The 26,050-nt window shown below is 30.0% G+C and overlaps 1 protein-coding gene across 3 annotated transcripts in view; it reads right to left on the bottom strand.

The window, feature by feature from the left end:
* Positions 1–26,050, bottom strand: part of LOC106457316 (putative ATP-dependent RNA helicase me31b) — a 57,468-nt gene that overhangs the window by 27,708 nt on the left and 3,710 nt on the right. For 2 of the 3 annotated variants that reach the window (XM_022383305.1, XM_013916712.2), the window contains exons 2-6: positions 23,174–23,279; positions 17,249–17,496; positions 8,272–8,347; positions 5,657–5,891; positions 1,139–1,282 (exon numbers count right to left, since the gene is read on the bottom strand). In XM_022383305.1, coding sequence (XP_022239013.1) covers positions 1,139–1,282; positions 5,657–5,891; positions 8,272–8,347; positions 17,249–17,355 — 562 coding nt within the window. In that variant the 5' untranslated portion in view covers positions 17,356–17,496; positions 23,174–23,279. Of the gene's footprint in view, positions 1–1,138; positions 1,283–5,656; positions 5,892–8,271; positions 8,348–17,248; positions 17,497–23,173; positions 23,280–26,050 lie in introns of those variants that run through there. The other variant, XM_022383311.1, reaches the window with a different exon arrangement.

Below are 26,050 nucleotides of genomic sequence, written 5' to 3'. Positions count from 1 at the left end.
AATATGGATTATTAGCTAAAATTTTAAGCTATTCTAATTGGTATAATATAAACAAAAAAAGTAGTTTAACAAAATTTTGAATGTAAGACAAACCTTGTGTCATGCGCAGTAAAGGGTACCCGTGCCAATAGGGTTAAATATAACATTTCTAGCACTATACAAACGAATTGTAATCATAGACAACAAAATGTGTAAATCCACTTGTATGTAGGCTATACATTATAATACTTTAACTTATGTTAGGCCTATGTTCGATAGAGATAAATTAACACTAACCTGTGTTAAGTTTTTTTTTTTTCCTTTAGTTTAATTAGGACTAAACTTTACTGTACATGATACTATCGATAAATAAACTTATAAGGTTATTCTACGACCTAATATCAAACATTTAATAAACTTTGATAAGTTTTTAATATTCTGTTGTACAAAATAGTAAAATGTTAGTAAAGTATATTTACATTCCCCTTTTGTTGTTACTTCTTGTTTCATACAGTAATTGTAGCGACTTGATCACCGAGCTTTGCAGGTCTCTGCCGCAGGCACTGTTTGTCGTCAAGTGAATAATGCGTATATGCAGTTTTTCTTGGGGAAACATTCTAACTACGCATGCTTATGCAGCAGGTTCTCAGTCAGAAAGCGTAATGGTCGTACATACAAACAAGCAGAATAATAGTATAGATTTTCAGCTTCTATGAAAAAAAACTTCAAAAGTAACTGACTAGTAACTTTTTTCAGTGAAGAATTCATGGTAGCATTTTGTAAAGGTATTCAACAATCTGAAGAGTGGATAAAAACAGAAAAACTGTTTGAATACATTATGATACTGATTCCCAATGTACATGCATAAATAACCTTTACCATAACTTCACTCACCAGGAATGCCAGCTTTCAGTTGCCACAATAAGAAGAATTTAAGTTTATATCATAACTCAACACATGTTACAAATTACATTTTTAATGTAAACTTCTAAAACAAAAGTCTTCAAACACTTGTATCCAATCTCTTGTAATATGAGGAAATTGTTTTTTTTTCTTTGTAACTGACAATTTCCTCTCCAAAGGATCATGATATGAACACTTAAACATTAAAAATACACAACGATTTTTGGACTAAAAGTAAAAAATAAAGGCTTCTCACCATTTTCATAAATCCTCATGATATCATCTTTTAAACTTGTCCCACCAGTAGTCACCATCACCCGTGCTCCAAGGTATTTTGATACTTCTATACATATTTGACTGGTTTGAAGAGCCAATTCCCGAGTGGGTACTATTACAAGAGCTAGAAAAAAAAAAGCCTTGGTTAATCAAACAGTTAACTGGTGTATGTGATTATCTCCAGTAAAGACAAATAAAGCCAGATCTTTATATTATAGAACAAAACTATTGTTTCAACTTTTTCTTAAGCTTTTCTACTTGAAACAAGATTAACATGTTTTGGAAAAGCAGGTTTCAATTTTAGGTTATTAGATAAAATATTTATGATAAATATGACCTTTACATCTTTTCCATACTTTATTTTGGGTATTCTATAACTTGGTTTTCAAACTAAAAAATTATCTTCTAAGCATGGAACATTTATGTATAAAATTGTCTAAAGTAGCATTCCAAACAAAGAAAAACTAGTATTAAGACTATAATTTATAATATCAACAGTAAAAAAGAATCACATATTTCAGCTTTCAGTTAGGCAACTTATTTTAAATTCTATATTCATTTTTGTATATATAAATTGAATAAACATTCTACACACACACACACACACACAAACACAGTTAATCTTGTGGTTTTGCACACAACCAAAAGAAGTGCACATTTGGCCAGAAATTACATCATCCAAATGCACTACCACCTCAACATGGGAAACATGCTGGGAAAAAAATCTCTAAAGTCTGCAATATAATCATACATGTTTAACACACAAATTGAATGAGATATAGTTTTGAGTTAGTGTTATATTTCATCATTAGAAGTAAAACTTGCACCCATATCCTGTATCAAATGTCCTAAAATCTGCTATATTACCTTTACTGAAGCTGAGGAAAACAAATTGAAACTTGTAAATAAAAACATTTTGGAAGTGAATATTGTACAAGAGCTCCAGAAATATGAATTATCTGTACAGATAATTCATACTTTGGAGCTCTTGTACAAAAATCCAATATCAAAAAATGAAAGATCTGATAACATCAGACCCAATACTGGCAGATAAAAACAGCAAAATTTTGCATATGCAAAATGTTCTTAAACCTACTCACACACCTTAATAAAATATTGATTCATTTTTAAGCATGTAAAAATCAACAAAATTTAAAAATAAAACCAAAATTTGTGTGTAACTTAGGATGTTTTTTATTCACTGACATCTCCTCAAGTAACAAATATGTTCAGCTGTGGCCCAAAATACTATTACATCCACTCTCTCACACTCTCATACAAACACACATCTAAAATTCAATTTGTTATATAAACTGCTTATTTTATACAAGTATTTTCAGTATGTTTCTATAGAAGTGGGAGTAAGTTAGAAAACATTAAATGGATAACAGAAGACAATGCCAATAGGAAAGAAGAATTAAAGATGATAAAGTACTAGAATTATTTATTTCAAGTTAATGTTCATTTGGTAGATTTTTGTTTCCTAAATCCTATTATGTTGCTACTAGTTATTTTTGACGCAGTAGAATTTTACTGATATCTTAAATACAGTAAATGTGAATGCATATATTTTAATCTGGAGATGTTTTAACTGTTTTTAAGATAGCAGGAAGTTATTGCTATTGGAGCTTCGATTAGTGGACTCACACCTGCAGTGCACCAGTAATGTGGATAAAATTAAGATATGAAGTTTATTTTATAGAACAAAGGTAAATTAGATTATTGTGTTAAAATTTTAATATATCCTAATTCTCTCTCTCTCTCCCATCTGTGCGAAAAATGAGAATCAGAACAAGCTATGTATTTAAATCTAAACTTAAAATCAATCTGGTGACGAGTACAGCTAATTAAATATACTTTTTCTACATGCTTACTTATTAAGAATATAATGTATTGTTTCATCAGTTGAGTATCCTTGCTGCTAACAATATTTTTCAGCCATAATCCCAATAATCTCTAACAAAATCAAGTTTAGGAGCTTTAGGTTCATCCCAAATACATATAAGCTAACAATGCAAAACAATCAATAATAAAAGTAGAATAAAAAAAGAATTAGATATGTTAAACATCTTAATCAACACTCTTACTAAAAGTGATAATGAAATAATCCATAACTTATGGAACACACACTAAATGTTGCATGACTTCAAATACTGTCAAAGATTTAATGTCCACTGAACAATGCAACAGCAATAAAACTGCATAAACTTTACACAGTCTTCCCTAAAAACATCTTCTGACCAATGAAGACCCATTAAAAAGCTCCAACAGCATAACTTTAGAGAAATGTGGAATCTAAGATAAATTACTAAAACACTACAGTGTAGGTGAGGAGTCAAGTAGGACAACATTACAAAGATTACAGCCAAAAACTAATGATTATAATTAGGTAGTTAGGTATTACTTCACCATACTTCTTAGTACAAAAAAACAAGTACTATAACAAGCTATAATATGACCCTAGAATTGTATCAAACAGAAGTAATAAACTGACTAACACGCTGACTGTTCTTTTTTTTTGTAATACATCTTACTACACTGTACATACTACAAATTGCATCAATATACTTATAATTGCATCTGTGATGAAGAATTAGATGAAAGGAGTGGGGATTTAAACTTCTCACAATGGGATCAGCTGATTTAACTGAGTTTGTGATCAAAGTTTCCACACTATAACTCTTAATGTTTGGTGTATCTTAATGAAATTTTTTACACAAAATATACGATAAATAATTTCTACTAAAAATGTTCTGTGAATATATGGGGTCAGGGTTAACTGCTCCAAGTGCAAAGTGATTTTCATCTTAAGATTAAAAACTTATCTGAAAATGTTCAAATTTCATTTGCATAATCTCCAAGACCTCCCAAATAATTATAAAATATTATTTCTCATTGAAACATTTTTATGCATTATTTTCTCTACCCTAACTATATGCGAAGTTGGTCAATTTGACCGATCTCAAAACCACACACACAAAATATATATATCTAAATTGCCCTTTTTTATAGTGACTTCAAATTGTAACATGAAACTTCATTTGTTTATCCTAAAGAGCTTGAAACTCCCAACAGAAAACATCTATTTATACTTAAATTTTGTATGTTTAAATTAATATTCCTGACATAAAACTTGCAAATGTAGAGCTCATGTTATCCTATCAAATTACAAATAACGTATGGGCTACTCATTGGCATACCTCATGAAAACTGATTACTATTCTTCATTTTACCTAATCTAACCCAAAAAGTTTAATTTCTACAATTTACTTTTACAATTATAAATAAAGAATACACATTAAAAACATGAAACAAAATATTTACCAGTCTTTTTTTTTGTTGTCAACTGTTGATGACACTTAACTCTACTTTGTTTTTTTATACTAATTCAATAATGCACCTAAGAACACAGAATAATAACATGTTGAAAGCAAACAATGTCCTATAACTATTATAATTTATCTGACTTTCTAGCTATGCAATAAGAGCCTTTAATAACTTAGCTAAGCTTGTTGATGTGAACATTGAGAAAAATTCCAAAATGGGGGCAAAATAGACCATACTATGTACTGAAAATAACATAATACATCATTTGATAGATTAAAACTTTGGCTTTCTGTTGGTTATAAATGATATTGTATAAAATTTCAGAAGTATTAGAAATTAGTGAAAGACACAATGTGAAATGTGGGTGTGGCAAGTAGGCATGATTTTGTAGTTTATGGCTCAGTAAACAAACAAGATTGAAGGCTATAAAAATTATGCTTTCCTTGGTAATATCTATACTACATTAAATAATTTAAGTTAAATTCTGTACTTCTCAGGTGTGGTAAATTTAGAGAAGAGAGAAGATGTAGAGAACAAATGTTAATTTTTATACTAGTGGAGACTGAGGATGTTAAAATATTTTTTATAAAATTATCAACTTTAATATAATATTAAAATTTGATCTATTAACTATATTTTGGTGCCAATTTTATTCATATACAATGATAAAATAGGTTAAATAAATTTTGCATGTAACTCAAGTGTCATGACATGCACACTTTGATCTACTTCTAACTAAAGGGTTAAATAAATTAATGTTACAGCATTTGTTTAGCTTAATAAATTTCAAAAACTGTAGCAATTGATTAAATTGCCAGTCTTTATTAACATAAGTTTAGTATAACACAATGCCAAACTAATCTTAAGTGTAGTGATACTGTGCTACAATGAATTTTTCTACTTTTGAAGTAGCTTGGTTGGGATTGTAAGGTAATTGTGATTCAAGGCCACTTGATATAAACATTACACTGAATTATTTTTGAAATTTTGAAGTTGTAAATTTCTATAAACATCACATAAAAATATATTTTACTTGCAAAAGCTACATTTCAAACTATTTTATCCACAAAGAAGTGGAATAAACCATAAAAGTACAATGAATCCAAACACTTGTCAGAGTTAGATGCGAGAGGGAGAAAAAAAAACAAAATAAAACCACACTAAAACTTACCTTGTATGTGGTTAAGATTGGTATCTACTCTTTGAAGAACAGGAATAATATAGGCACCTGTCTTGCCTGTTCCATTTTTGGCACGAGCAAGAATATCTCGACCAAGAAGGGCAATGGGTATACTTGCTTCTTGAATAGGTGATGGCTTTTCCCAACCTTTTTCAAATATTCCCATGAGTAAGTCTCTTTTTAAACAAAAGTCTTCAAATTCATTTCCCTTTGTTTCTGTTACATCCTGAAAAAGGGGACATCTTACTAAAAAGTTAATATTACATTAGTGCATTACTAACAAAGATCCTTCTCAGAAAATAGGTTTCATTAATGCATTCAGTAGCAAAACCGAGTTATGTTATCAATGAAACCTGAGTGAAACATTAAAACTACATTAATGCTCTCAATATGTGCTTGGTCAATTTGACAGACCATGTGACCTTTTTGTACTCATTTCAAGTCTTTATAGATTTAATACTTATAACTCAGTATAGTGGGGTATATCTTCATGAAATTTGGCAGTCTTTCAGTTAATATTACAAGTCTTTCACATATAAAAAGTCGTATTTTTTAGTGAAGTAATTTTAATAAAATAAAATATAGATTTGTCCATGAATATATTGAGTATTTGTTTTCATTAGTCTCTGTGCAAAGTAATTTTCATGTTAAAATAAAATACTTTCTCATCTCAAATTTCCTTTGTGTAAATCCCTAAAAAAATCTCGAATGCTTTAAAAATTTTTTTTTCAGTAAAACTTCATAGTTTGTTATTTTCTCTACCCTATCTGAAAACATGATTGGTCAATTTGACCGACCTCGTAACCATCACCACCACCCACACACACAAAAAAAAAATATTAAATTAACCTTGTTTTCTTTCTAGAATGAGTTTAAATTGTAACAAGAAACTACATTATATACCTATTTATAATTAATTGACCCTTTGAACCGTGTCTAACTATACGCACCATTATAAGTTGTAAATCACTCGGAAAATGTGCAGTTCACATTACACCATCGAATTACATTACCCACGAGCTGCTTATGTATGCGAGGCATTTTAATTATATTATTATTATTATTACTTATTTTACCTAATCTAGTCTTAAATAACTTAAATATCCATATTTTTAGATTTTAGTTACTTTTACAATAATAAATAAAGAATAAATATGAGAAAAAAGAAACAAAGTACTTATCTAATCTTTTCTTTTTCTTGCTGTTGGGTTTTGAAGAGAGTTAACCCTAATTTTTTTTTTTTATACTAATGATAGTAATGCACATAATTTTTATTTAATTAAATAATGCACCAAAGAATATAGACTAATATTATGCAAAAAGTAAACAAATTCCCTCAACTCAAAATTTTCCTGGCTTTCTAATTATGCGACAAAAGTCGTTACAAATTCATCCAAGCTAGTCGTTAACTTTCCCATGGGAACAATGTTGGCACTCCGAGTGAAATTGACATCTAACTGTTCAGAACATAATGTTATACAATAAATCATTTGATACATTAAAACCTTGACTTTCTATTGGTTATAGGTAATATACAATGAAATGTAAGAGAGAACTATCAACGAACTGTGAAAGAGGATGCGACAGGTGGGTGTAGCAGGAGGGGGTCTAATTTTCTATTTGATAGCTCTATAACCAAACAAAATTATGAAGACTATAAAAATTATGGCTTGTCTAAGCGATAAGAATTTTATAGGAAGTAATTTACGTTTAATTTCATCACATGCTAACACAAAGTGTGTCACATGGGTCACACTAGTGGAAATTAAGGATTTTTTAAAAATATTCCCTTGTAGATTTAAGAACTTAAACTTGTATACTATTAAAGTATGTATTATTAGCTAAGATTTTATGCTATTCTAATTGGTATAACAAAGAAAGTAGTATACTAAAATTTTGAATGTAAGACACTAAAACCTTGTGTCATGCTCAGTAAAGGATACATGGGGCGATAGGGTTAACACTCAAGTAAATGTGGAACAACAAATTAGGTTATAGTTACAAATTGCCACCAAGAAAGCTCAGTTCTGCCAATTAAGCATTTAGTAAAACCCCCCATTTCAAGTGTGAGACTAGTTTAGTTCTAAAATAGTTTTTGCAACCACCATTAATTTCCCTGAAGTCAATTAGGCTACTGATCTATTAGCTAGCTAAGCATAACTACACTATAACAATAAATTAGTTTCACGATGATTCACTTTGTGTTCAACTAACCACCAATAAACAACATACAAAAATGTTGTATTTGCAATTGACAGACATGGTAATCATAACAAAACATATTGAAAAAGGCATGAATAATATACAAAAAATAAAGTACTTAGAAAAAACCAGTTCCAAAAATTTATCAAACGGTTTCATTATTAAGAAATGCAGCCTTTTAGGTTTCCAAGTTGACATTTATTCTTCATACGTACCACACAGCCAAGCTCTAAAACTGTTTTAGTCAGAAAATATGGGTTGTCATAAAAACAGTAGTATAACAAAATAATAGCTTTTTCCATTTTTATTTAAACAACAAACAGAAGTTAATATTTCAGTTATGGCTGTATCTAGTAGGTTCTAAAATGTGATAAATTTATCAGTAATATTATGTTTCTTTTTACCGCTGTCTTTTTCCGATTGTCTTTTTGAGGAATATTGAGTTTGGCTTTCCACCCAATGTCATCAGATATTATGTCTCTGAAAGAAATGTTAAAATAAGATACTTACTTCTGTTTAAAATATTACAATAACAAGTTAGATCATTTTGAAAAACCCAACAAACTATACAATCTGTAAAATTTCAACTCTACTGCCCCCCCAACCATAACTGCTTTTATTTGTATTTTTAAGTGTTTCTACTAATCTGAATATAACTTATGAAAGATGACTTCAGAACAACACATGTTGTTTCAGCCAGAAATTTAACACTTTAGCTGTTGGGTATTTTGTCAAAAATTATTTCAAATGTCATATTTCACACGTTTAACATAATCACACTTTTGTAATAAAAACTTCCATTTATATTAGTTTGTGATCATTTTCAAAACAGTAACCTTTAAATAATTATAATATGGAGCTGAGCTATCCAAGAAATCATCTCTTAGCAAAAATTTGGACTTACCTATATAAATCATGTCCATTTATTGCGCACACACACACACACACACACACACACACATACTGTATATATAAATACAACTACTTGGTAAAAAGTTAAACACTGGCATGGTACCAATTAAAAATCACCAAGTCCCACAAACAGTAATCATTCAAAATGAATCAGGTACTGGTGTCAACAGATTGAAACATTTTAACATTACTCATCAAAACATTGGTTGGTAGCCACAAGATCAAATCAGGGTGTGAAATTCTTTAGTTCTCAAATACTCACGCAAGTGCTTTATATATTGGAGTTTAAATGAAGTTCAATGCAACCAGTGGGAGAGCAATGACTCCGTATTTAAGATCAACAAGTAATGTAGTATGAATTTATATACCAATATTTTAATAAAACTTCTAATTTTGCAGTACCACTTCACAACTGAAGTTGTATGTAGGACAGATTATACAATACCACCAAATTATAGACAGTAAAGACTAGTCTATAACACTAAGACAAACTAAACAAGACACAAATAAAGATCAATACAATAACATAACCTTAGGAGCAAGTGTATATATAGATATATACATGTATATCTATGTACCTGTCAGTGTCTGAAATAAATACAAGATGGTGCCATCTATTCAATGGCATCATTAACATAAATCCATAAAAAAAAAAAAAATTCACACTTTGGGTATTCAAGATTCAGACAATTAGAAAAATAACTACATTATGTGCATTTCTTTATCCCAGAACACAATTTTAAATAAGTACTCTCCTCAAAACAAGAATACAACTTTCACTAGGACTGTACCTGAGGATTTGATTATATCTTTATTCAAGTAATTTGTAAACATACTACTATAAAAATGGATTTTTTTTTTTTAAAAAAGGTTTTTCAATAAATGGTACCACAGCACAAATCTCTTCCCACCCCCTTTTAATGATGTATGAGTACTATGATCAGTAATTACTAGTAAAAACAGCTGCTCATTGGCCAGCATTTCTGCTAATATTAGTAATAGCAGCACTTTATTGCTACTTACTAACTACATTATTGGAAAAGTGTAGCATGGAAAAATGTTATTCATTGGTACTATTATTATTAGGTCAATGTTCTTGGCCCAGCTACACTGTCCAAGAATAAATAAATGGACTATGTTTACGGTTTTACTCCATCCAATATTCAATGATCAAGGTTCATGTACTGTTCTATTTTCACAATTAAAAATGTGGTGGCAGTGCACTCATCTTCTGGTTAAGAGATGGTTTTCTTGGCTTAATGATAAGAAGATTAGCATTCTAAGTTAGAATTTTTCTCAGAAATGGAGGATAATGAAAAAACTGGAGGTAATCACAACACTATATTCATTTACCATATTTATAAGTTTTAAACCTGTTTTATATTCATTCATATATTTTTTCTTTCACAAATCTTTTATTTTATTTTCCAATTCAAGAACTCAGTTAGGCCAATAAGACCTAATGCAAACATTGCCTAATAAACGTTGGTTTTGTCAAAAAAATTAAACTTGATACAGTCAAGTGCAAAATAATCTGACTACCATAAGCCTAAATTTTCAATTTAATCTTGTCCCATAAAAACACTTCCTTAGTATCATACTACAATATCAATTTAAATGAAGAATAAAATGATAAAACAAGCTTTTCACAAACTTAAAATCAGAACTGTAATTGTGGCAAAAATTGTTCATAAACATTTGTTACCCAGCATATCCCCAAGCTAAGCTTTTATCAATTTGTTCTGATACCTAAGCAATTCTTTAGTGAAAGCTACTTTGATTTACACTGTTCAAAAGAACGGAGAAAGCTCTTGTTACACACTTACATCACTAGCATTATATCAAAGGAGAGATTGATAACTTATTTAAAGCCATGACAACCAAGGCTGAGAAACATTGATTGGTTAAAATCAATAAAACTACACTTGTATTGAAGTTAAAAGGTCCAAATTAGTATTCTTTTGATCAAAAATATTTTGACTTCCTTTTTATGGGAATAAGTATCATATTATGCTTAGAAAAGAAAATTCAGAAATTCACAATTACTGATGTTTTTAATCAGAACCAACTGAAATCAACCCAAAAGCATTGTTTGAAATTTAGAAATAACATCCATAAAATTATTTTTTAATTGAATAAATTTAAACTCTGAAGTATCAGAAAAAATGTCAAACAATAAATTCACATTATAATTTTTTTAAATTTTGGTCTCAGGGCAGGGTGCACCCAGCCAGGTGTTACAGAATTAGAGAGAGGACCAAAGATATTGAAGTCAAAAGGGGTTAGGAAAATACTATATGCAGGATTGATAGATGATTGTCAAAATTTTTAAACTGTGATAATAACAGAATACACAAGCTTCTGCAAGAGAACATCTTCAATTCCGATGCTACAGTGTAAAACAAAATCTGATTCTTATGTCTTTCTAAAACTGCAATGAAGATAAGATTTTCTAGGTTTGGAAAGCTATTTTTTCATGACTATCAAGGGCTGTATCAAATCAACTGAATTATAGCAGTAATTGGGAGAAAAATATGATTACTGACAAACAATTAACCAATAACTTGGCTATCTTATACACATTTTTGTAGTGAAGTTATCTGGAACAATTCCCTCAGGTTTATCCAATGCTAATAAAATATTAACAACTACCCCTATATAGCAGTGTTCCCTCAAAGCTGCGTGGCTGCACAACAACCAATCAAGTACCGTGCACATCCTCAATTATGGTGAGGAGTCTCAACACGTTGGCAGCCTTAGTGACCCTGGCAGTTGACAGGCCAAATAACCAACTGGTAGCATTGCAAAGTAACCTAAAGATCCAATAGGGTCGATGGTCTAAAAATACCCCCACCACACCCCTAAAAAACAAACAAACTGGTACTGCACATTGCAAAATTCATTCCTCATATGGATTGAAAAAAATTAGAGTACATTGTTATACAACAGTAGATAAAGAAATGTTCACAAAACTATAAAAAGCACAAAATGGTTACGAGTTCAGCCCCAGGAACAGAGCCCACGCTGAAAGAGTTTAATAAAACATGATAAACAAAAGATTTATTAATAAAATCTACAGTATTTAGTGCAATAGAAATTGTGTGTGTGTGCCTTATGTGATCTTTACTAGCTAGCAATTTTTCAAACATGACTTCTACACAGATGCAAAAAACAGATGACATTAGTGATGTTTATATTCAGTGTTACTTATAAAACTACAATATTAATTGTAAATTCCTCTTTACATCATATGACATTAATGCAAGCAAAATAAATTGAGTATTAGTATTACAGTTCTGCTAATACAATTAAAAGGAACTACAAAAACAAATATTAATACACATATCAGAAGGAAAATTTGCACATTTACTACTGTTGAGTAATTATGCATCAATGATACAGAAGGCTAATAATAATAATTGTGATTAATAAGATTCTCATTTGTTGTTTTCTTGCTGGTTTTGTGATACCAATTTGAGCTGCATGGCATACCCAGGCTAAGTGTCAGGAAAAGAAGAGGGGGATAGAAGGCCACAGCTTCTAAGTGTTTGACTAGTTGCCAAGGCAGGTAACACGGGCCAGCCAGTTAGACTCACACCATCCAGTCTTTACAGTACAGTTTTGCTAGCAGATAGGCTGTTAGCAGTGTACTGTATACTTTATCAATCCAGGCATTTGCAGCCTAAATACACCACTTTCTACCCAAATTAAGCATCTTTTAATTTTTTCTGAAATAGTGCCTTCAAAAATTAAGGCCTAGGGCTGCTTTATATAATTTTCTCAATGCCCTAGGATAAATGAATCAAAAGCATGTTTTAAATGCACTTTTTTTGTACACTGCTTCAGGCTGATCAAATGTATTTGATTGCTTTATTGCCTGTACTACTATTTCTTTTACTTCAGCCACCTCAAGATCTAGTAACAAGGGGTGAGGGGCAGTCTAGATTTTTTATTTTTGTATTGGAGTTCTTATATGAGTGGCAGTAATATTCAGTTCAAAATTAATATTATCTCTAGATAGGGATTCGTGTGGTTGATAATAGACATCTACTGACTATTATCCTAACTTATCTAAATTGCATTAACTTTGTAAAATGTTAAATATTATTTAGTTTGGATTTAAATTTTTTCTTTTTCTTTTTTTTATGTGTGGAATTTCTAATATTTTGTTGAGACTGTTTAGAAATATTTTGCTGTCATCCATTATTACTCTCTAAACCTAATTGATGAACTGACATAGAATTTCCATGCTTTTCAAACATAATTTAACAGGAAAACATCTGGAAAGAAAAGAAGATCTAGAGAAACTACAAAAACTTCACAGATCTGTTATTTGTTCCAAAGTCTTAAACTTCTCATTAAATTCTGTTGTTCTCTGCAGGAGCTACATCTAATCACTTTCTTACAAGCTATAAATTCCATTTTACACCACTTTATTCACTTTACTTTAGTAGTTTTTCCTGTTCACATGCTGCGAGGTCATAAAAGGGTGCAATATGTTGTATTAGTAAAACCAGAGAAAAGGAAAAATCATATTAAAAACAAAATTATTTTAATGGGATGATAGGGAGTTTCCTTGAAACTATGCAGAAATGCAAGTTTGAAAATTCATTTTTCTTCATGAATTACCTAAACTAAATGTTACAAAATGACAAAATATGAATTCTAAAATATTTAAGTAAAAATAATAATTCTATTTCAATTTCTTTTTACTAAGTTCTGAAATGTGATAAATACGTATGCAACTCTACATCTGAAAGGTGTTCACTGGTTGTTACAGGTTTAACTCTCTCTCTCTCGACATGGGCTTGGTCAGATTGATCGAATCACATGACCAATTTGTACTCATTTAAAGTCATTATAGTTTTGATACCAATAATTTTTAATATAGTACGTATATCTTTAAAATTTAGCAGGGTTTCAGTAAACATTACAAGTTTTTACACATACAAAAATCAGTGAAGTATTTTTAATAAGCTACAAAAAGATTTGTCCATGAAATTTTTTTTTGAGTAGTCAGAGTGCAAAGTGATTTTCATGTGAAGGTTAAAAATAGTTTTCTTCATCTCAAAAATCTCAGATTTCATTTGCATAGTGTCTAAAAAACCCCTAAATTTATGTTTGTGTTATAATTTGTAGTCATTCTAGATTGAAAGAGGCATAATTTATATTTATTTCATAATTTTTTACAGTGGTTACAAGATCAGTCAAATGGACCAAACCTATATAGTGAAAATAACTGATAAAATATAACATTTTTTCACAAGAGATGTTTGATAACTATCTGGACATAAGGATTTCACACGTGAAATTTGAAAATTTAGTGATGCATAAAAGTATTTTTAATCTCAAAATAAAAATCATTTTGCATGTTAAAAAATCAAAATTAAAAATTATTTTTCAAAAACTACATACTTATAGGGCTTTTCATCTGAAATTTATAAGAATTTCATCCATTGGTTTAATTTTTGTTAAGAACTTTTATGAGAGTTGCATACCTACTAACAATGAAGTAGGTCACAGTCAAAGGGTTAAACTCATAACAGTATACATCTATTTATACATAAATTTTATTGCCCTTTGAACCATGTGTAACTACTATTCACACCATTATAAGTTGCAAGTCACATGGGGCTCATGTTACGTTATTGAATTACATTACCCACAAGCTACCCTGATCTGCTCAAGAATGCCTCACAAAACTTTTTTTTTTATTATATTTCACTTAATCTAACCTAAAGAGATTCCTATTTTTATATGTTAGTTACTTACCTAATAATAAATAAAGAATACACACGAAAATCAAGAAATAAGGTACTTATCTAGGCATTTCTTTTTTGTTTTTGCTGTCAACTGTTAATGACATTTAACACTACTACTTTTATTTAGTTTTTTTTTAAAATACATTTGGTAGTAATGCACTAAATTTTTTATTTAATTACATAAAACACCAAAGAACATAGAATAAAAAACATGAAAAAAAATCAGACAATGTCCCATAATTAGCACAATTTTTCTGGCTTTCTAACTATGTGACAAGAGCCATTACAAATTCATCCAAGTTTGTAATGCTTCCTGTGGGAACAAAACTGGTACTATCAGAAAAAATGACAATTATCTGTTCAGTAAACTGTGTAATATGTCATTTGAGAGATGTATGCGACTTATGTTAAATCATGCTATATTGTATATCTATTTATATCAATCATTATATGGAAAAATTTACTCAAAATAGATATATTTTTAGGAAAGAAATGTTAAGGTTAAGATGTATCAAGTGGCGAGTGCATGGTCGTGAATTAGGGTTAGCACTTTGAACTGAAAGAGTGATTTTTATATTCTTTTGCATTTAAATTAGCAGTTTTAAATTCAATAATTTAGCATAATTTTATATTTAGTTCATAATAAAAATATGATTCAGTATTTAGAATGATAACTTGTGTGATTTGTACATACTACTAGTACCATATAGGAATTTTATATTTTTCCTTCTTACTATCTTTACTTTGTAGTAAGAATCACACTCTTGTGGTGCTTTATAATTAAAATAGTAACTGATATATAAAAAGCTTATTCTGATATTTTGCAAAGGATTTAAAACTCGGTGTACAAGTGGCAACAATAAAACCCATATGTTGGTTGTGAAATGGAATAAACACATTTGTCTCAATAATACATTCTCAAAGTTAGGGTGTCAATACACTGAAGAGCTTAAGTTTCGAATTCCAATATAAATCTTGCCTATAATGAGAGGAATGCGACCAGGAGTAACCTTAAGTACTTAAGATGATTTTCTTTGTAATTTATGGTGTCTATCATTTGGTAGTCTCTTGTAACAGGATTTATCATGTAACTTCGGTCAGGCAGTGTTATTCAAACCACCTGTACTGTAAGCTATTACATACATTCACAAGTAGTGGCAATTGGTTTCTGTCTGTATAGGAAACAATATATAAGGACATGTGTTGAAATAAACTTGTTTGAAAGTTCAAAGAAACAAAATTAAATGATTTTTTTTTTAAATGAAGATATATAATGTGTAATCCTAGTTAAAAATAAAAAAATACTTGTTTATTGTTTAGGTTTACTTAGAAATATTATTTTTGGTCTTGTATATTACTTCAAAACTGTAAAGAGAGTACATGATTATTAAAATATTAAAAATAGACAAAATTTGGATTTTATGGACAATAAAAAGTTTAGAGATTTTAAAATAATGTACTAAAACATAAAAAGTAAGAAGTTCAACTCTGGAACAAATATAAATATCATAATCATATCTTATAAATACCACTTCCTAATATAATTTTCCAGGATATTAAAGATCATAATGCAAAAAAAAACTAAATTTATCAAAAGTAACAAGCATTATGTTTCTTAAACTATGTGCATTTATGACAGTTCTTATGAAGTTTCAAGTAATTTTATCCACTAGTTTTATTATTGTAACGAAGAAAGTTAGTACCTGGCAGTGATCGGGTTAATGGAAAATGACTCAGCTCACAAATATTATGCCACAGGCAAGTAGTTACTTGCAGTTGTGAATAAACATAAATTGTTTTTCTTTACAATCTTTACATCTATGTTTTGGTAAATAAGCTTGTTTTTCTTTAAAACTTGGAACACTATCTCAGAGAAAAACTAGGAAAATTTAGAACTTGAACATTTTTAAACAGTTTCTGAAGTTAATTATTTTGGCAACTTAATCATATTTAAATTATATAAATTAAAAACAATTTGTAAAGCCTTATATGCAAAGAGAGAGAGCCTTGACTCATTACTTACTGATATCAGCAAGACTGGTTTAAAACCAAGATTATATACAAAAGCAAGTTGAGTTTAAAATTGATCTAAAATTTGTACAGAAGTATCTGAAAATGGTATGGAGGAATGTATTAATTTCAAAGTTCAACTTTTATTCAATGTTTAAAGAACATTTTATTTCTATTATGCTTTTTTTAGTAGTTATAGAAAACAAAGCTTATTAGCATGGGTCTACCAATTTACAAACTTAGTTGTAAGACAAGAATTGAATGGAAGTAATTAAGTTAGGTCAAAAATATATTTAGAACTGGTAAGTAATTTCAGCTACATATTATTGAACTTTCAGAGCTATTGTCCAAAGGAACATAGCAGTTTTGACATCATGAAAGGTAGAGATTCAAACCCAGGATAGTTAGTGAAGAAATCCAAATAATTTATTAAACACTAATACGTTTCTAATAGCTACAAAATGAATATACAGATGTTTGAATAAGTAATTAAAATTTACCTACATTGACAGATCTAACACAGAAGTATACAACTATATATTAACTGAAAAATTCAGAAAGTTTTTCCACATTTTGTCTTAAGACAAATTCTAAAATACCTTTTAACTGTAATATTTTTAACTATGCAATCCAACTAATCATGTAATACACTATGCTGCAATGGTATACAATACTTTTGTAATATAACATGACTAACCTTGATATTGTGGTATTTTGCCTCATAGTATTATCCACACTGTTGTTAGAGAGACATGCAGTGTTGTGATTAGCAGAGTTCAAAGTATCTGCTTTAACAGATGCCATGGCTGATTTATAAAAACAGTCCAAAAAGGCACAAAGACCTCAAAGTTATTTTTTTTTGTTTTTCTAAATACAGTTAATAGTCACTTCACAGTGATGAGGGTCTATGAAAACTCCACTCAAATGATGAAATTTAAAGATAATCTGCAACAACAACAAAAAGGAAACATATTAAAAAGTAATCAAAACTTTTAGATAATTTAAAATGGTTATATATAAAACTTTTACAAGCTTGCTTTGCATATAATTATTCATAACACAAGTGTAATATCAATGAACAAGTACAAGTAATTTTCATTGCTCACCTTCATTTTAACTGACCACGAGACATGTTAATTTCCAAAATTTTCTTTAAGTTGTGAATTTTTTGAAAATGTAATGTGTCAAAATCAAACAATATCACTAGTAGCAAAGAACTTCAATGTTAGACACCTATTTACTACCTGGGACTATACTCAAAATTATAAGGAATACTGAGCTTGAGTGCCTTACACTATAAAGATGGAGTGTCACCACATTCTAATTGTCCATGCTGCCACCTCAGGTTATGCTCCCTGATGACCATGTACCTGAACAATAGTTCTAGAGTATAGTTTTCATTGTAAAATGCTTTGTTGTTAGGATTTTATATCCAAAGAACACCCTTTCTTCCAACTGCTTTCCATAAGCCATCTGTTGTACAAGGATGACAGCTTCTCAGCAATCATTTCAACAGTCCAACTGCATAGAAATATGTAGGCAATGCATTTAGCAACGTAAATGTCTTTGTATGAAATAGCATGAATACCAGTTGTCATCTGCTTGATGTATGTAACAGTTGAATAGATAAATCATGGAAGCAACTTATGAACATGGGAGTATGTGTTAGTGGATTCTCATCTGTTACAAGATGCCACAATTTGCTTACCATGGCTGGGATATGACTTTGCTGGTCTTTTTAGATTGTTATAGATCCCTTAGCTGATTCATCCTTTGTCTTCCAACACCATTAAATACAAGTGATATCTCTCTCTGTCTTAGAAATGCTAAATCCCTAAGCTGAACACATAGTGATGATCTGAGTGTGCAATTATTCACATACCCTTGCTAAAATTGATATGTTGAGGCATCACACTTCCTACAAATACTAAATAGTGACAAAATGATTCTGATACATGTTTTTCTATCAAGATTTTACTGTGACTTGTGTATTTGCATTGCATAGTCAAAATTGTTTTAACAATACTTGAACCTTTGAAAATGGATATTTGATAGTTTTGTCAGAAATTACAACTTAATCGTCAGGCAAATTGTTCATATTCTCATAATGGAACATCATAGGTTAAAACCTACTGCAGATACTAAGTTATATAAAAACAGTCAATTAATAACCAACATAGAATAGCAATAACACAAACAAGTTTGATTTATTTTATTTAAGATAAACATTTAATTCCTTAATTATGTTTTGTATTGTATGTGCTGTTCATTGTCATCAGTACAATTTAATTGAAAGCATAAACAAAATACTTGGTAATTCTTACTCTAGTTACCCCACTGATAAAATTGTTCTATCATCAATTAAGACCATTTAAGAACTCTGAAAATTAAAGCTGTGTGTTAGTAAATACAGATTTTCTATGATAATGTTACTTAAAAATCAAGGTGTCACAAGAAACATGTTCTTAAAAAGCTATATATTTTTTACTTCAGAACATTTGTACAATATAGCCAACATATCTGAAGGAACAGAAATATTTATCGGTGGTAACTTCGGTTAGTTGCACATTTATATGTATTCATGAAAGTATTTTCATTCGTAACAAATCTTCATAAAAAAATTAAACTTGTGCACATTAGTCACACTTGTAGATATTAGGATAATCTTTCACTAAATAATCAAGGTTTTCTCAACACTGCCAAACATTTATCCACGAGATCTCATTCTGGACGAAAAGCTCTTTCACTACAAATAACTTGGATTTAGATACAAGTATCATTAACCAAACATTCAAGCCTAAAAATTCAATAAAACAAAAACTTCCAATTTTGAAGTTATAAACTATATACTAATATAACTATCCTAAACATATTCTCCTATATTTGCTACTTACAGTTCATTATATAAAACAGAATTTGTTCAACATTACAAGATTGTATGAACAGAGCTCAAACTCATTTTTCATAAACAAGATTTCTCCTACGATATTTTAAACTACATTTATTGCTTTTTGCGGTATATTCAATAGTTCTTGTTACTATCAGTGTGATTTATTGCTTTTAAAAGTTGATATTTTTAATCATCACATTACTATTTATTGCACATACTTCTTCAGTTTATATCTTAAAGTTTTCGGAGCTTTCTATATCACCTTTCTACCTGGCTTTATAATTAACTGGTAACATGTTGTGATCTATCTCAAATTTGGAACTGTTTTACTCTGTACATCTGGGTTAATGTGCTCATGAACTTTCAGTATTACATTCAATATTTATATCATCCAAGTTTTAAGTTCTTAATTTCAAAATGAAATAATTAAAAAATGTTAATTTGTGTTACGTGATACATCTGAGCTCCAATTTCTCCATTTCAGTCTTCCAACCTCCAAATTAGGCTGCTGCAGTTTCCAACTAATTAGAAACCTGAATTATATATAATTACAAGCAAGAATATAAAACATGAACCTCTTCATTCTTGATCTGTTGAAATACCAATAACTTTGTCAAACCCAACACAGAAGCACATTTTCCCTCTCTCTAACTTTCAAGATTGTTTATTAAGCTTTACATGGCTGATGGCCATAATAATAACCAATAGAGCAGATTATTCAAGGAGAATTGCTTGGTTTGTACTGATCAGATTTGACACTCTGAACAATAACATTTTTTTTTAGCCTACTTATAGCTTTCATAGAAAGTCAATTAAAATTAGTTTGAGGACACTCTGTTCTAGTGACTGAATGTGGCTTCGAGAACAATTTCCAAGTTTTTACTCGACTGCAAATGGAGTGAGTACACGTGAGTACTTCTAATCCTTTAGGTATTTTTGTATATTATAAACAAAAGTAACTAAAATGTAAGAACTATGAAGTTCTCAGCTTAGCCTTAAGTAAAGTTAAACACCTAAAGTTTCACCAACTCAAATGTCATGTGAAACATGACACGCAGATCAACTTATATTAACTCTTTGGGTTTGGTTTGTCTTGAATTTCACACAAAGCTACACAAGGGCTATCTGTTAAGGAGAATTATAGTTTTGCATGTATTCTGATCTACTTTTCAAAAGACAGGGAATTTATGATAGTGCGTGAAGCAAATAACCAGTTAAAAGTTTAAGATATATTTATTCTTTCTTTAAAGTTAGTTTCATTAACGATATTAGTAAAATGTTTCAAATATTATTATTTTTAAAAATTTTATTATTGAAAAGTTATTTTGTATTATTAACTGACCAAACCTCATAATATTGAGATTACAGCTAAAAATAATTGCAAGAGAGAATCCAACCAATGAATGCATTCTAAGCTTTTGTTCTGTAACACTGCATAACCCTAGTTAGACCAGTATATTAAGTTAGTTATATTAATTACTAGATAACTTGTTTTGATCAAAGTTATTTGCTACAGTAAGTGAATGAAACAGTTTTTGAATGTTATCACTGGGCATTTTAAATAGACATATGAAGGCAGCAGTGTTAGCCTGGCATGATAAGTTGTCTTCAGATTCTACAATGCATTGCACAGTCAACTGAAAATTAATCTTGCTTGTAACAAACTTTATAGTGTACTAGATCTAATACTGAATTTGTGTCCTCAAACAACAAACTATTCTCAACCAGTACAAAGAAAAGACCGAGACGTTAATGGTCATCCAATTAGTTATGGTATGCAATAAACAAAATTATTTTATTTGATAACCAACTAACTATTTGTACTAATAAAGCACAACCACAAAATGAATTATCAATCTAAACTACTATTAATGAAATTATCTCAGATAGTGCTTAGTGTGTAGGGATGGACCTGAGAAAAAAAAATGGCTGTTTCATATTATGTATTGCTCATCATAGTCTCAAGTCCCTCTTATAACAATGTAAGAGACTTTTATATAAACATCTAAATTAGGTTTTGAGGTTGTCAAAAGTTAAAACTTTCAGTTTAGCCAAAAAGACATCACTAAATAAGAGAACTAGTGAGTAGTGTAATAACCAAATGTTCTTCTGATTATTCTAATTCTGGTGTTAGAAGGGCTAGCTCATTAATGGTGCATTTTAACTTGGAGTGCAGAAGCAGTATAGTATATCACTAATTTCAACACAATGTCCATGTTTTCCCTTTGCCACCAGGTGAAAATTAATATGCTACACAATTTGTAATTCACTTTATTAAAACAATCCCACAAACTTTTCATTTTCAGTCACCCATAATTGGCAAATAGAAGTTACATGAATTACTCTAGGGCTTCACATTAATGCTGGCTCAGTAGCCCAAAATAAGTAAAAAGTGCATTAAGACTAACTGCCAGTGTAAGACTAGTCCAATGAGGATAGTGATGGATAATTAAATATCCATTTTTTTTATTTTTTTTATATACTTGCACATTTCATTTATTCCTTTTTCATGGTAATATTAATTTCTCAAACTATTTCTTTCCAAAAGCAGAAAAAGAAGCAATTTAACAGGCAATCAGAAAATTCCCTCCTTTCTCTGAGGATTGACATTGGCACACCATTATATTTGTTGTTTTAAAAACTACATTTGCAGAATCATACCAATTCAAGCATCTTTGGATATATGAATGTAATCCTTAAAATATTTAATCCAATTCATAACTGTTTAGTAATTATTTATAATACTTGGCTTTTTGAGTATTTATTGGTTTTGCATGTACGTTTGTAGTTTACAAGTCTTGAAAGAAAGATCTTCTGTATAGTTTCATTAGCAAAAAATTTGTCTGACTAGTCCTGGGCTAATGATCTATTATGGTAACTAGCCCAAATGGCTAGCCCTTGCACTTTTTAGTGTTTAACAATTGCAATAAAATGTAGCTTAAACCATTAATCAATATTCACAAGTCACTGAATCACTTTTCTCTCTTTCTATCTTTCATGTCACTTTAAGTCACTATCTACATTGCCTTTATTCTCACCAATTTCCACTTTTAGTAGCCTTGGTTCTACTTGTTTTCATAATCAGAGCTGCCAGCTATTTATTCTCCACGCTCCATCCACAACTTCTCTAATGCATTACCCAAGTCCCCATCTTGAAGTATATGGTCTACTGTGCATAGGAACTTTTTTCACTGTTCAGTAGAACAATAGAACATGTCAGGATTCTAAAAATACAAAACTTTGAACAAGTGATAAAACAATAGCTTCATGGACAAACAACAAATTTATGTTGTCCAAATTCAGTGCGAGTGTTTTGTATACTGAATACCTTTCAGTAATATTCACAACCAAGTGTAGTAGGGAGAGAGCTAATACTTTCATGGAACTAGCTTCCAACCTTCACGATGTTACATACAATGATGTTAGTTGAATACTATAGAGCTTCCCTGTTTCATAATTTGTGTTCAGCCAAATCACATGAAATGACTAATGGATTCACAATTAAGATATGTTCCTGACTTCAAACTGATTTTCTTCATCCAAGGCTTGATCTCTACTCTATACAGGAAGAATGCAAAAGCCCAGATGACTGAAAATTATAATAAGCCTAACAATCACAGAAGCTTACTACACTGAAGACCTACATAGTTCTAATATTTCAAACGTTACACCCATGTTGGGATTGTTAGGTTACAAAATGTGCTCTTATTGATTACATTGAAATTTACTTACTTATTCTTGCAACAGTTTCTGATCACAATAGATGGTTTAGACATTAGTGTTATTTTTCCACCACTCTTCAGTAAAACACAAACAATCCAGGATTCTAAAAATAAACCTGGAACGAGCAAGTGATCAATTAACAGCTTTATGGATCAACTACAAATTTATGAAGAAAAAAAATCATCCATACTCATCTAGATAGATTTTAATTAATCATTTCTTTTTGAAACATTCCAACTTATCCTTATAATGGGCATAAAACAATCCATTTTCTAAACTTTCCTATGTAGCTTCTCAAATTCACAGTTCACATATGTATAACTGTTTTGAAGCTTCCAAAATGTGAGAAATAAAAAAAATGATTTAAAGACTAAGTTTAAAATGATAAAGCTTGCTACAACTCTACAATGATTTCAGTTAAAAAAGATGATATTTTGGAAATATTAGAAGCCTCCATACTAAGCCTGCCTAAATTAAAATATGAAAACAAAATATAAGTTGGTTAAGTTTCACTCTAGTAGGGTGGTAAAGATGTCTGTAGGGCAGGCATTCTGTACTTTCAATCCTTTTGGCAAAGAGCAACAAAAAGTAAATTTTAATAGAAAAGCAACTAAACAGTTTCAGTAACTTTCAACCTATAATATATTAAATTTTAACAGAAGAGATTTTCAGGAATTTTATTTCTGTATCTTGCAGATTAGTAGCTGGATTTCAATCACAACAGGAAGCCAAGATTAAGCTGTTGCAGATTAGCAGCTGGATTTCAACCACAATAGGAAGCCAAGATTTACCTGTTGCATAAAAGGATTTATAAAACCTCAAAAATAGGACATTCCCCAAAAACATATGTTCCAGTAACTATCTATGAAATTTTCCAAACAAGTATAATTAGTTTAAATCACTAACAGTCACAATACAGTCACTGAATAACTACTATTTTAGAAATTTCTTACTTCAAAAATTTTCCAACTCGCATATCAATTTATAGGGGGCAAATGTTCATAATTAGTAATGTTTAATAATGATATCAAACTGGTATTTCTAGCTGTATTTAGGATGTTGAAATGCTATGGAATGACATGGATAAACTGCCAAGTTAGAAAAATATTTTACAAATGACCTTTACAGTGAAGTGAATGGTAGTGCATTTGAGTTATAATTTAAATTACACATCTAATACAAGTGGGAACCCATTCAATAACATGAATGGAAGAAGAATCTTAGTAACGAGATAGTCCTGTCAAACCATGAAGGCACTGCTACGTTGCTGCTAATAAAGCTAATAGAATTTTAGTGTATTAATACATACTGATTACAAATCAGAAAATATAATTAACTACATAAATCACATGTTAAGTATCACTTCGATCACTAAACAGTTTTGATTTCCTTAGCAGAGAAGAGATTGGTTTATTGTAAAGGGTTCAGAGGAGGGCTATTAAGATGATTCTGGGGATAAAAATGTTATCTTATATACTCACTAATATAGACAGGTTAAGATCTCTCAGTTTCTCTTGACATGTCACGTGTCAAAGGCCATGTCATCATGTTTGTTGATTTGCATTCAAAATTTTGTAGAACTATTTATGTCAATAAGTTTGGTATCAAATTGTAGATTATAATTCAAATTTTAGTAATATATGTTTGTTAATTTCCTAATTTAAAATAAGTATTAAAAAACATAGCTAAACATCAATTTTTGTGTGTCATGTGATATGTTGAATGCAGCACTGGTTCAAATTAGATGTTTTCGATGTCAGAATACAAAGTCTATAGTTTCTTACGAATTAGGAACTCAAACTACCAATAGTGACAAGTTAGAATATAAAATAAGAGCCTCTCATCTTTTCGATTTGCTGAGATATGGCATGTACTGAATCAAACAGTGGCCCCCCAATCCACTCCATTTTTGGAAAAGGTCCCCTGTATACACTTACTTCTAGATACAACATGAATAACCAATCACAAACTCTGTCCACCTAGTGGTTTTCTCAGCCATTTTGACATGTTACTGTATGAATTTCATTATTTATGATTTTTTGGTTATTTAAATTGTATATATATAAAACAACAACAACAAAAAACTTTTTCACATCCTCCATGTGTGAAATTTGATAAGCTTAGCAACTTATGGCAAGCAGCAAATGAGTACAAAGTTCGTAACTAGAATATATATAATTGTTTACTACACTTATTTATTTACTATGTTTTAAGAAAAATAAGTTTAAGAACTTGTTTGTAAGTAGTAATAATGTATATACATATATAATCTATTATAACTGAACTGTGACTATTTTACAAAATACTAGCCAAGACAGGTCACTTTGTAAAGACTAAAGGTCAGTTATATACTATTGTATATGGTAACATGTGTGCACATGCACAGGATCAATGTAACTTCTCTTTGTTAGCCAGGAATTAGTTGCCATCATAACATAACATTTTGAGACAATATGGGACCTATTTGTACATCTCAGCTATTCCATCCTCTACACTAGATTAAAATTAAAAATCTTAAAGCCAGCCCTTATCATTCATATACTTATCAAGCTTTTTCTTAAACTCACTTAAATTTACTGCCTCTACAACATATGAAGGCAACCCATTCCAAAGGCCAATCACCCTGTTAGAAAAATGAAACTGTCTTAACTGAAGATGACTCCTACGTTTCCAAAATTCATATTTGCGTCCCCTAGTCCTACTATTCTCATTGTTAAATATGAAAAATGATGATGCATCAACACTATCAATTCCCTTTACAATGCTAAATACCTCAATCAGATCTCCCCCCCCCCTCCAACTCTTCTTTTTTCAAGAGAAAACAATGAGATTTCAGCCTCTCCTTATATTACAACCCCTCCATCCCAGGCACCATTCTAGTAGCCG

This window comes from Limulus polyphemus, unplaced genomic scaffold, assembly GCF_000517525.1.
Source record: "Limulus polyphemus unplaced genomic scaffold, Limulus_polyphemus-2.1.2 Scaffold15, whole genome shotgun sequence".
Taxonomy (NCBI): Eukaryota; Metazoa; Arthropoda; class Merostomata; order Xiphosura; family Limulidae; genus Limulus; species Limulus polyphemus.
Note: the sequence above shows the minus strand (reverse complement) of the source record. Positions and strands in the feature narration are given on the sequence as shown.